The sequence below is a fragment of the Delphinapterus leucas genome, chromosome 1, assembly GCF_059928025.1.
Source record: "Delphinapterus leucas isolate spDelLeu-1000000601 "Yukka" chromosome 1, BTC_Dleu_Yukka2, whole genome shotgun sequence".
NCBI classification, from domain to species: Eukaryota; Metazoa; Chordata; class Mammalia; order Artiodactyla; family Monodontidae; genus Delphinapterus; species Delphinapterus leucas.
In genome coordinates this window covers 29,942,575-29,956,628 of record NC_143129.1, presented here as the reverse complement: position 1 = coordinate 29,956,628, position 14,054 = coordinate 29,942,575, and the positions used below count along the sequence as shown (strand labels likewise).

Sequence of the window (14,054 nt, the reverse complement as noted above, 5' to 3'; positions counted from 1 at the left end):
TCACTATTTTCCCAATGATTATTCAATTTTCTAAGCATTTAAAAATGACTTTGCTTGTTTGGTCACAAACTACTTGAGAAAGAACTTTGTTAGTTTATTTCGTAATTACAAAGCTGATGCACACAGACACTGTGGGAAGTGGCCAAATAGTAGTATAAATTATTTTTTAACTATGAATACTGTATGAACAGTATTGTATAACTCTTAGTTATTTCCACTAAAATAAAACTAACAGTATTTAAACTTTATCCAAATAGGTCACATAAGTGTTATTTAATGGGCTTAACCAATATGACTACAAAATTAAACATCATTTCTGTCTACCAGACAGAATTTTAAGATTCTGTTAAGAGTGACCTTGAAAAAAAAAAAAAAAAAAGAGTGACCTTGAGGTAAGAAATATAATTAAACTCTAGAAGGTCACTTCATGTAGAGGTTATAAGCAAATTACCTAGTAAAAGATGGTATTATAGTTATAGAAAAATTGAATTGTGATATAATCAAATCGAATGTAGATCAAATCTTGTATTCACCTCTTGGTTTCATTTCATTATTAACCATAAAGTTCTGGCAAGTTTACCAGAAATACATCTTTAGAAATAATTTTTAAACAATACTCTTTTGATTTTGATGAGATCTGAAGGATAAAAATAAAAGCCTATCTCCTAATTTTATAAAAACTAGAATATTACCTTGTGTTGCTAAATTGAAAGATGTGGTAAAGGATGTGAACAGAACTTTGAGAGCATATCATATGGTTGGCAAGTATTCAGTGACAAATGATAACAGGAAATGTTTATTTCTGGAGAAATAGGGGAGGATCTGGGTCTTCTTCCATTTGAACCTCTTCTCTATTTTTGGTCCTTTTATTCAGCTTTACTTCTCTGTCAGTCCACCTAACTGCACATCTTCACTGTTTCTTTCCATTTATTCATTTTTTGGTTTGGTTGAATTGGGTATTTTCCCCAAGAAGGATAACCAAAGAATACCTTTGCGATTGCTACACCAACTGTTCCATTGGGAACCTGCTTGAAGAAAACCAAATCCCTTCTCAACAGAACTTCAGATATAGAAACCAAAAAGCAATTAGTATGTTAATTTTGAAACTTATATAACTAATAGAGTCTGATAGTCAGATTTTTTTAACTTCAAAAATAAAAATTAAAAAGGAAATAGAAAAAAGTTTGTTGATACTTTCAGAAGTCTGTATTCAAAGTTTCTATTAAAGGTAACTTATTGCAAGTAAAATTAGCCATATGCCAAGGAGTGGAAGCAAATGGTTTCCAGTAAGAAAATATTATCATTTGTATCTTGTTTTTAAATGATTATTTTACATAAAAGCAAAATTACACAAAATGTGGAAAATATTCAACATAAAAGTTACCTATGATTTCATTAACGTGAAACAACTATTTTACTTTTATATGTTCCTTTCCAGGTTTTGTTGTATATGTATTATTACATAATTTCAGTCATATATACATTTTATTTTCTAATCTGCCGTTTCATTTAAAACATGAGCATTTTTCCATATTTCTGTGTAGTCTTATAATTATCGTAAGCCAGGTATGTCAATTTACAAATAGTAAAACCTTCTCATTCCCAAACATGCAAAATGAAGTAATACTTAGGTAGAATTTACTTTGTGCAGGCCCTCTCCTGAGTTACTTTATATAAACCATATAATTCTCACAATAACTCTGTGAGGTATACCCTATTGTTCCTACCATTTTACAGATGAGGAAATTGAGGCAAAGGGAGATTAAGCTACTCTTGTAATCTCAAAACTAGGGAGTGGCAGGATGGATTGGAACACAGGTAGTCTGGCTCCAGAGCCCCTCTGCTTTAATTCAGTAAGAATGAAAAGATTAACTTTTCCTGACAAATACTAAACACATCTATTTAAGACTCCTTTTAACTACTGTAACATGACAGTGCAAAAATTTGTATTTCCTCCTCTTCTTGCAAATCTCCAACTGAAACCCCAATCACAGATTAATTGGAAGTCAAAAGCAATGGTGATCAGAAAAGGATGTGTTGTAGGAATTAGTGAAGACACTGCATCTGCAAAAAACATTCTCCAAAATAGCTGGTAGACTTCTGGCTATGCTAACATGAAGAGATTGATGAATCTGCTCAAGGAAAAAAAAGTTTCAAAGTGGACACAGTTGTTGAAAACAGACATTTCAGAGCTCCCAGAGTTAACCAAAGGAAGACAACTACGAAACATTACTGAGATAAATTAAGGAATATCTAAGCAAATGGAGAGATATACTGCATATTGTTAGGACTACAGTTCTCTCCTAATAGATCTATGGATTTGGGGAAATCACTATCAAAATTTTGCTAGGCTTTTTTGTTAGAACTGGCAAGCCTATCCTTAAATTTATATGGGAATACAGAAGATCTACAATAGCAAAAATATTTGGGGGGGTGGGGAGGCGAGGGGTACAAAAGTTGGAGGATTTACACTACAGAATTTTGAAACTTACTGTAAATCTATAGTAATCAAAAGACGGTAACATTGGCATAATGGAACAGAGTAGAGAGTCCAGAAATAAGACATATTTATGGTTGATTGATTTTCAGCAAAAGTACCATGGCAATTCAATGGGAAAAAGACAATCTTTTCAACAAATGGTGCTGGAATTACTGGATATCTATGTGTAAAAAATTAACTTAGATCCTTACCTCATAACATACACAATTAATTCAAAATGGATCATAAACTGAAATATGAGGTAAGCATAGGAGAAAATCTTTGTGATTTGGCGTTAGTCAAAGATTTTGTAGATATGACACAAAGCACAACTCTTGAGAGAAAAATAATTATAAATTGGACCTCATCAAAATTTAAAGACAACATTAAGAAAATGAAAAGATATACATAGATGGAGAGAAAAGATTTTCAAACAATTTATCTGATAAAAGACTTATATTTGGAATGTATAAAGAACTCTTAAAACTCAATAATAAGAAATAATACAAACAACCCAATGGAAAAAAATGGGGGGAAAATTGAAAAGACATTTCATGAAAGCAGATATATGAATAACAAATAAGCACGTGAAAAGATGTTTACTATCATTAGTCATTAGGAACAATGCAAGTTAAACCATAGTAACATATTGTTGTACAGGCTCAAGAGTTAATGAGTCAGTGACCATACCAGCTGTTGGCAAGGATATGGAGGAACTGAAACTCCTACACTGCTTGTAGAAGTGCAAGATGGTATAACTACTTCAGAAAACAGTTTTGAAATTTCTCAAAAAGTTAAGCATACACTTACCCTATAACTCGGAAATTCTCCTAGATATTTATCCAGAAGAATTAAAAGCATAGTCCCTTTAGAAACTTGTATATGAATGTTCATTGCATCATTATTCATAAAAGCACATAGCCGGAAACAATGCAAATGTTCATCAAGTAGTGAACGGATAAATAAAGTGTACTAATATCCATGTAATAGAATACTACCCAGCTATAAAAAGGGGTTAGTTTCTGATATGTGCAACACTGTGGTTGAACCTCAATAATACGATAAGTGAAAAAAGCCTGATACAAAAAACTATATATTGTATGATTTCATTGATATTATGTTTCTAGAAAAGGCAAAACTATAGACACAGAAAATAGATCAGGGATGCCTAGAACTCATGGTGGAAGCCAGGATTGACTGCAAACCAGCTTGAGGGATATTTCTCAGGTATTGGAAGTGTTCCCAAACCAGATTGTGGTGATTATTGCACAAATGTTTAAATTTACTAAAAATCATCAAACCATAAGTGTTATAATGAGTGAATTTTATAGCATGTAAATTATACCTTAATAAACCTATAAAAAGAAAATAGCTGGTAAAATACATTTTTAGAGGTAAATAGCACACCCTGGAGTACAAAACGTAAGTTCCTTGTTCTCAATAGGCAGATAACGATGTGTGTTGGTAGTGACAGGTTCTCTGACCCTTTTTCTTTCTAAGAAGACAATGAGGTTGAGGATAGGATTAAATGGGGAATGCAAAAAGTAATTTGTCTTTTGGCAGAGGGGAAGAAATGAAGCTTTGCATTGTGACTTGTGCTAAAACTGCCTATCTCCCATGGAAGTACAGGTTAAAAACACACACCAGAAAAAACCTGGGTCATTAGGAGAATTCCAGATGAACTTAGATTAGGGAGTTGGCAAAACTTGTACATTTCTTCTAGTTTGTCCAATTTATTGGCAGAGAAAATTACAGGCCAATATCTTTGATAAATATAGATGCAAAAATTCTCAACAAAATATTAGGAAACCACATCCAACAACCATAAAAAGAATCATACACCATGATCAAGCTGGATTCATCCCAGGGTTACATGGGTGGTACAACATATGCAAATCAGTCAGTGTGATAAACCACATCAACATAAGAAAAGACAAAAACTACATGATATCTCAATAGATGCAGAAAAAGCATTTGATAAAACTCAACATCTGTTCATGATAAAAACTCTTTCCAAAGTGGGTATAGAGGGAACATATCTCAGCATATAAAAGCTATTTATGGGGCTTCCCTGGTGGCGCAGTGGTTGAGAGTCTGCCTGCCGATGCAGGGGACACGGGTTTGTGCCCTGGTCCGGGAAGATCCCACATGCCGCGGAGCGGCTGGGCCTGTGAGCCATGGCCGCTGAGCCTGCGCGTCCAGAGCCTGTGCTCCACAGTGGGAGAGGCCACAACAGTGAGAGGCCCGCGTACGGAAAAAAAAAAAAAAGCTATTTATGGCAAACCCATAGCCAACATAATACTCAAAGGTGAAAAGCTGAAAGCCTTTCTGCTAAAATCTGGAACAAGACAAGGATGCCCACCCTTACCACTTCTGTTCAACATAGTATTAGAAATCCTAGCCACAGCAGTCAGACAAGAAAAAGAAATAAAAAATATCCAAATTGGAAGGGAAGAGGTAAAGTTGTCATTGTATGCAGCTGACATGATACCATATATAGGAAACCCTAAAGACTCCACACAGAAACTACTAGAACCAGTAAATGAATTCAGCAAGGTAGCAGTATACAAGATTAACATACAGAAATCGGTTGCATTTCTTTACACTAACAATGAAATCTCAGACAGGGAAAGTGAAAAGACAGCCCCTTTTAAAATTGCATCAATAAAAAAACAAACAAATTTAGGAATAAACCTGACCAAGGAGGTGAGAGACTTATATGCTAAGAACTATAAAACATTGATAAAGGAAATTGAAAATGATTCAAAGAAATAGAAAGATATCCCATGCTCTTGGATTGGAAGAATTAATATTGTTAAAATGGCCATACTACCCAAAACAGTCTACAGATTTTATGTGATCTCTGTCAAATTACCCATGTCACTTTCTACAGAACTAGAACAAATATTCCTAAAATTTATATGGAACCAAAACAAAAAACAGAATTGCCAAAGCAATCCTGAGGAAAAAGAACAAAACTGGAGACATAATCCTCCCAGACTTCAGGCAATACTACAAACCTACAGTAATCAAAACAGCTTGGTATTGGCTGACAAAAGCAGACATATGGATCAGTGGAACAGAATAGAGAGCCCAGAAATAAACCCACACACCTATGGTCAATTAATCTTCAACAAGGGAGGCAAGAATATACAATGGAGAAAATACAGTCTCTTCAGCAAGTAGTGTTGGGAGAGCTGGACAGCTGCATATAAAACAATGAAGTTAAAACACTCCCTCACACCATACACAAAAATAAACTCAGAATGGCTTGAAGACTTAAATATTAAGACCTGATACCATAAATCTCCTAGAAGAGAACATAGGCAAAACATTCTCTGATGTAAATCATAGCAATAGTTTCTTATGTCAGACCCAGGAAGAGCCACTGTTTCAGTAAGAGACCAAGGACAGAATCCAATGTCCCAGCTTGAAAGCAAGTCAGGCAGGAAGAATTCCCTCTTACTAGGGTCAGCCTTTTTTTCTATTCAGGCCTTCAACTGATTGAATGGGAACCATACACATTAGGAAGGTAATCTGCTTTATTCAGTCAATCAATTCAAATGTTAATCTCACCCAGAGACACCTTCATAGACACAACCAGAATGTTTGACCAAATGTCTAGGCACCCTGTGACCCAATCAAGTTGACTCATAAATTTAACCATCACATGGCCCCTCATCTTCACAAACCTATAATAATTCTTGTAGGAAAGATTCATCTCCTTCAAGCTGAGTAATCAGAAAGAAAACTAACACAATATCTCTACAAATATATCAGAAAGGAATAGTAATAACTAATGGCATTTTGAGACCATTTATCAGAAAAATGTAGCCATGAAATAAAAATTGTATGCAAATATTTTATCATGAACTTTTAAAAACTAAAACAAGAATTTTTGCTTCTGTGACAGATTAGCTTACATCATACCTACCACCTCACCAAGAAGAGCTATAAAGCTGGACTTAAAAAAATGTTTTTAACACTGTAGCAATACTGCCTGGAAGTATTCATCTGCAGGAAGGCACTGGAGAGATAAGAAGGCAGCCGAGACTTCACTGACCCAGATCCTTTAGAAAGGAGTAGTACAGAGAGATGAGCCCAGCATTCAGTGCCAGTTTTCCTCTTGAGGCATTTGCAGATATGAAAGCTGTAGCAGAGAATCCAGGAAGTTGAGCACAGTATTCCACAGTATCACAAGTTTAGAGAGAAAAACTGAAATCAATGCCCACCAAGGTGCAGGATCCTTGGTAATCAATTCAAGCTTTCAATTGAACTCATCGAAAAGGCTACATTTTAGAAATAAGGGTGAACCCGAGAGAGATGAGCCCTCTCAGTGACTAAAACCCAGCCTCTAAGTAACTGAACCCATGATCTGTCTAATTGCCTACCAGAAGTAAAAGTAAGCAGTCTCTGGAGGAAGATATTATATAGAGCCTCAAATTATCTCTGAAATTTTCATACACTATATGTGGCATGCAGTAAGAAATTACAATGCATACCGAGAGATACAACCAAAGAAAACCAAGATATAAAAGTATAATAGCAAAAACAAAGTAAGAAAAGAATAAATGAGAAGAAAACGAGGCAGTCAGTATAAACAGACCCACACAGTTCCGAGTATTGGAATTTTCTTAATTGAACTTTAAAATAACTGTATGATATATTCAAGAAAATAAACATGATGAAGAACTTCAGCAGACAACTGGAATCTATACAAAACAGTCAAGTAAATCTTTAGAAGTGAAAAATAAAATAAATGAAAAATCCCAACAGAAAATTTTAACAGTAGATTGGAAAGAACCAAAGAAAGGAAGGGGTAAATAAAAAACTTCCCATACTGAAGTCTGGATATAGATTTAAAAGGACAGAAATACAGGGACTTCCCTGGTGGTCCAGTGGTAAAGAGTCCACCTTACAATGCAGGGGATGCTGGTTCGACCCCTGGTCAGGGAACTAAGATCCCATGTGCCATGGGGCAACTAAGCCTGCATGCCACAACTACTTGCATGCTTGCATGCCTCAACTAGAGCCCATGTGCTGCAAACTACAGAGCCCATGTGCTCTGGAACCTGCACACCACAGCTACAGAGCCCATGTGCCCTGGAGCCTATGTGCCACAACTAGAGAAGAGAAAACCTGCACGCCACAACTAGAGAGCCCACGCACCACAACAAAGATCCCACGCACCGTGACTAAGACCAGACGCAGCCAAAAATAAGTTAAATAAATAATAAAATTTAAAAGATATATTAAGAAAAAAGGACAGAAATACATAAAAGGGGGTGTGAGAAATAGGAGACGTGATGAAAAGATGACATACAAATATTTGCTTTCCCAGAAGGAGACAAGAAAGACTGTGGTAGAAGCAATATTTGCAGAGTTAATGGCCCATAATTTTCCAAAACCTCTGAGAAGTATTTAGCCACAAATTCAAGAAATGCCACAAACCCTAAAAGTGATAAATAGAAATTAAATCCCTTAGGCACATTATAGAAAAATTGATAAAAACCAACCAACCAAAGAAAATCCCAGAAGCAGCCAGAGAAGAAAGACACATTGTATTCAAAGGAGCAAAAGCTAAACTTAAAGCTGTCTTTACAACAGAAAAAATGGAACCCAGGATAAAAAGGAATGAATCTATAAATAATAAAAAGGAATAGAAAGGAAAATAACTGCCAACCTAGAAAATTATATACAGCAAAAAGTGTCTTTCAAAAATGAAGGCAAAAATTCAGACTGTAGAGAACTCTGCAGGACAAACAACCTACTTTCTTCAACAAATAAATTACAAGAAAAATTAAAGTGTTGGAGGGGAACTGCTATGTACTAAATGTTTGTGTCCCTCCAAAATTCAGATGTTGACACCTAGTACTATTTGGAGGTATAGCCTTTGGGAGATGATTAGGTCATGAAGGTAGAGCCTTCATGAATAGGATTCGTGCTCTTATAAAAGAGACCCCACAGAGCTCCCTCATCCCACGACCATCTGCAAACCAGGAAGTGGGCCTTGCCAGACACTGAATCTGCTGGCGCGTTGATCTTGGACTCCCCAGCGTCCAGAACTATCAGAAATAAATGTTTCTTGTTTAAGCCACTCACACTGTGATATTCCACTCCAGCAGCCCAAATGGAGTAATCTGGAGCCTATAAGTAAAAAAGACTTAAAAGATAGAGCAACCATTAAGTTACGTTTACTGGTTGGTATGATTCAATTTAACAGACTGTTAAGTCTTTTGATGTTTTGAGACAACTGGAAATTTGAACAATTACTAGGTATGTGATAATATAAGGAAACTTGATAAATTTGTTTAAATATGATAATGATATTGTGGTTATACGTAAAAAGGGAGCCTTATTTTCTAGAGATATACACAGAAATATATATGGATAAAATTATATGATGTCTGGTATTTGCTGCAGAATAATACCGGAGGAAAGGGTAAGAAGACAGGAGTACAAATGAAATAAGATTGACATTGAGGTGATAATTGTTGAAGTTAGTGATGATGGGCTCATGGGAATTCACTTACACTCTTCTGTTCATTTTTGTATATGCTTGAAATTATAAGATTTTTAAAAAAGGATGACATAGAGATATTTTCAGACAAAAAAATGAGAGATGTTGTTACCAACAGAACTGGGGAGTTCTTCAGGCAAATGGAGAATGTTCACAGATGGAACCAATTCAATATGGGGAGTATGGGAAAAGCAAAGGCAGAAGGAGAATTCAGAGTACTTGATGTTTCCACATTCAGTGGCCAGAGGGTGCATCATAATAGGAAATCAGAAAGACAAGCAGTTTTGAGTTACCAGATTTAACAAGAGGCATCTGAGCACCTTGAATTCCTGTTCCTAAAAGCCACACGTCTTTAAGTACCTTAAAACTGCCTTTCAGCTTACCACTTTGTATGAGAACTTAAGTACATGCAACCAGCAGTTAGAAGAAGAGGTAAAGGATCTAGCAGACAAGAAGGAATCAGTTGCACATTGGGAAGCTCAAATCACAGAAATAATTCAGTGGTGAGTACTCTCTTAAATCTGTTTTTGTGGGTAATTTTTGTCCATATAGTCAAGTTGGTATGAATTCCAGGAGGAATATTTATTACTGCTCTGTGCTTCTTCTGTGTTGTCTTTTATTTTCCTCTTTTCTCTAACTCCATCAAATATTCCGTATCAGCTTTTACACAGTTTCATTGGAAGCTGATATTTCTTTCTAAGAAAAGAAAATGTTATTGTCTCCTAAGACAGTTGGTCCTTAAAGAACTGAAGAAACTCATTCACTAGCTATCAGAGTTCCTTTCTAAGATCAAAATTGCTGTATTTGTGATTACTTTAAGAAACAGAAAGCCTGGAGAATACTTTACAAGCTGAAGATGTGGTTTCACCCTTTTCATAATTATAACAGACTAATTCACACATGGCATTTTTAAAACATTAAATGGTTACAGTTTAGTTTTATCAACTGTTTTTAAGCCCCTAGGATTTAATTTGGGATAATTGCCTTAGTAACTTTCATATTAATTAACTCAAATGATTGTTCTGGTATTTGTAAAAATTTGTATATTTTTATAATACTTGAAGAAAGTAGAATCCAACAGGGACTTTATTTTCTAATGCAAATAGCCTAACTTTTTATATTTACTTTTTTAACTTTCTGACTCTTTTTTAGCATGTTATTGATGTTTTATTTATATAAACAGCTACTGGTTTCTTCAAATATCTATAGACCAATAATTTGGTGAGAATGTTAGTTTATCATGCTCTTATTTTTGTTCTCTAAGCATTTTTTCCTACTAATACCAGCTTAATACCCTCTTTCTTAAATGAAATCATAAGTGAATAAACACTGCCTTTTTAAGTAATCTTACCCAAATGACTCAAATATTTTGATATTGACTTAACTATAGAGCTCTTATGTTAACTCAGCTTTAGCTTATGAATGTGACTGTTGAATGCATATCTGAAGGAAAATGCCCAAATTGTGGAAATATGGTTGTGTTCCAAATAGTACAGTTAATGGTTCATTAATATTTAATTGAGATCCTTGTCATAAACTCTACATTTCTGAAGCAAAATCATTTTAATCTTTAGCCGTGCTTATAATATCAAACATTATGACTTTTCATTTGTAACTCCATTATTATGTAATCAAATTTGTAATAAGATGTTAATGAAAATGACTTTATAGAAGACAAAACTGATTTGGCCAAAGCCTGAGATCCTAGACCACTGATCTTTTCAAGTGATTGCATGATGGGTTCAGATGGAATGGGAAGTGGTTCTAGTAAAGAAGCTTTAAAGAAGCTTCAAATATGGACTATCTGGAAAGGGTTAGTAGAAAGGATGAAGATGAAAATTTTTGTGTGATACTACAAAGCACTCTTTTTACACATTTCACATTCAAGTTAAATATGCAGAAGAAATCAGGAATACAATGAATTCACTTTGCATTAAACCTATTATTTAGAAATGGACTAATATTTTTGATAATAAATTATTAAATACCTAATAGGCTAAAAGTAAAAGATATGCTCACTGTCCTCAGAGTTCTCACCTATTTGAAAGTTATATCTCTGAGATATTCTGTGCAAGCTTATAAAGGTCAGAAGTTTCAGGTTATTCCTGGTTCTTTAATCTGGTATATTAAAAAATGAAGTAATGCCAAAACAGGGTTTTGGAAACTTGTGATATGCAGTGGTTTAAATGTTTCCATTGGCCAAATTAACAGTTTTAAAATAAAACAAACACTGATGTATATAAGACTTCATTTGAATGCATTTCTAATGGCCTCGTTACTCTGCTCCCTCTTCCTTTCCCTATGAAATACCTTTTTCATGTGAAAGAAAACCTTTTAGGTCAAGGAGACCTTGTTGCTCACACTGTATTGGAACAGGGACCTTTCTTCTCACCATTGACTCATCAGAAGACTTCTCTCTTTCTCTTTGAAATGGTACTAGGAGGAGAGGTTGAAGTAGTAGGCTGGTCCATAAGATTCATTTTTTAGATGTATCTCCTCACATATAATGCATTCTTCTGGTATAATAGAAGATAGAAAGGTCTGTAAAATAGGGTGCTTGGCCTTCAAGTACTAGCTTATAGTGTAACATTTAAAAGTTTAAAAACTAATGTGATCAGAGCTGGATATAAATAACAAGACTTAAATGTAAGTTGTCTTATGTATTGTACAAATACTGATTTTTCTATATGAGTATGGAGGAGAATTACTTCAGACTGGGTGCTAAAGAAAGTTGGGGGTAATCAGTGGAACTATAATGCATTTTCTGAAAACACTGAGTTCAATAAAGGGTGCTACTATTCCTATAAAAGAATAGTAGGAAATAAGACCAATAAAGTTATTGCAGCACAATTAACATGAATACTGGGTAAGAATCAGAACTTCATTTATTTATAAGAAGAAGGAGAAGGCTTTTCTGCAACGGATTATGGAATTGATTGAGGTGATGCATTAGGAAGGTAACTCTTCATAGTGGTATTCAGCATGAAATAGAAGGAAATTTGGGGGAAGCTGAACAAATGGAGAAGACATGGAAGAAGGATCTATAGGACAATTAATTATAAATGAAGGGCAAGAGATGAGGAGGAATTAGTACTTCTGAAACTCTGTGTTGGAGAGATTAAGAAAATGGTGATATCACTGAAGTAAGAAAAGTCTGGAGAAGGAACCAGCTTTGGGGAGGATGATATCAATTTTAGTTGTTCTTTTGTTTGTTGGTGAGTCTGAGATCATTCTGAGATATCTGAGTGCAGATTTCCAATATGCTTTAGAAAAGATGACTTAAAGGTTAGGATTAGAAATATAAATTTGGGAATTTAATTTCTAGTAAATAAGGCCATTGAAGTTGTTGGGTTTTATAATAGAAAGGATAATGGTGAGGGTGATAACAGTAGAAGATAGAGGAAACAGCTGTGTAAGACAACCAGGAAAATGTTTTAATAATCAGAAAAGGGTTTCAATAGTGAAACTTTTATTTTCCTTTGTTTAAATTCATTCACATTATTTGAAACACTCCTCATTCATTAATTTTCATTCCTGTGTAGTAATAGTTTACAGTGATTAAAAAATAGTATGTTGTAGGCATTAGGCTGAAAATTCACATGTTTTCTCATTTAGTTATCATAACAGTCCTATGAAGTAGATACTATTGTTATTCCCATCTTATAACTGAGACAACGGAGAGTTAGAGGGGGTAAATGACTTATCCAAAGACATACAACTGCTAAACAGTGAGCTAGGATTTGAACCTAGTTCTATATGACTCAAGAGTCAAGTTCTTAATCATTCTACTATATGTGTCCTGACTCACAAACTTTTTTTTTAATTTTATGTTGGAGTATAGTTGATTAACAATGTTGTGTTAGTCTCAAGTGTACAGCAAAGTGATTCAGTTATACATATATATGTATCTGTTCTTTTTCAACTTCTTTTCCCATTTAGGTTATTATGGAATATTGAGCAGAGTTCCCTGTGCTATACAGTAGGTCCTTGTTGGTTATCTATTTTAATTATAGCAGTGTCCCAAACTCCTAATCTGTCCCTCCCCCAACCCTTGTCCCGTGGTAACCACAAGTTCGCTAAGTCTGTGCTGACTGCCAGACTTTTTAAGGACTATGTCTTATATGTCTTCTTCAGTCTTCCTAATATGTCTACATAATAATCAGTATTTAGTAAATATTTCTTGATTATTTTGACTTAGCCAAAGAAAAGATGAGAGATTTGCCTCTAAAACTGTTTTTTTTTTAAACGTCTTTATTGGAGTATAATTGCTTTACAATGGTGTGTTAGTTTCTACTTTATAACAAAGTGAATCAGTTATACATATGTCCCCATATCTCTTCCCTCTTGCATCTCCCTCCCTCCCACCCTCCCTATCCCACCCGTCTAGGTGGTCACAAAGCACCAAGCTGATCTCCCTGTGCTATGCGGCTGCTTCCCACTAGCTACCTATTTAACGTTTGGTAGTGTATATATGTCATGCCACTCTCTCACTTTGTCCCAGCATACCCTTCCCCCTCCCCGTATCCTCAAGTCCATTCTCTAGTAGGTCTGTGTCTTTATTCCCATCTTGCGCCTAGGTTCTTCATGACCATTTTTTTCTTTTTTCTTTAGATTCCATATATATGTGTTAGCATACGGTATTTGTTTTTCTCTTTCTGACTTACTTCACTCCATATGACAGACTCTAGGTCCATCCACCTCACTACAAATAACTCAATTTCATTTCTTTTTATGGCTGAGTAGTATTCCAGTATATATATGTGCCACATCTTCTTTATCCATTCATCTGTTGATGGACACTTAGGTTGCTTCCATGTCCTGGCTATTGTAAATAGAGCTGCCATGAACATTTTGGTACATGACTCTTTTTGAATTATGGTTTTATCAGGGTATATGCCCAGTAGTGGGATTGCTGGGTCATATGGTAGTTCTATTTGTAGTTTTTTAAGGAAACTCCATACTGTTCTCCATAGTGGCTGTATCAATTTACATTCCCACCAACAGTGCAAGAGGGTTCCCTTTTCTCCACACCCTCTCCAGCATTTATTGTTTCTA

At 35.0% G+C, this 14,054-nt stretch overlaps 1 protein-coding gene across 23 annotated transcripts in view; it reads left to right on the top strand.

The window, feature by feature from the left end:
- CDC42BPA (CDC42 binding protein kinase alpha) overlaps nt 1–14,054 on the top strand; it is a 326,652-nt gene that overhangs the window by 238,960 nt on the left and 73,638 nt on the right. For 22 of the 23 annotated variants that reach the window (XM_089907440.1, XM_089907467.1, XM_089907431.1 and 19 more), the window contains one exon: nt 9,378–9,502. The exons of the other annotated variant lie outside the window; for it this stretch is intronic. In XM_089907440.1, the coding sequence (XP_089763566.1) occupies nt 9,378–9,502 (125 nt within the window). The remainder of the gene's footprint in view (nt 1–9,377; nt 9,503–14,054) is intronic. 23 annotated transcript variants of the gene reach the window in all.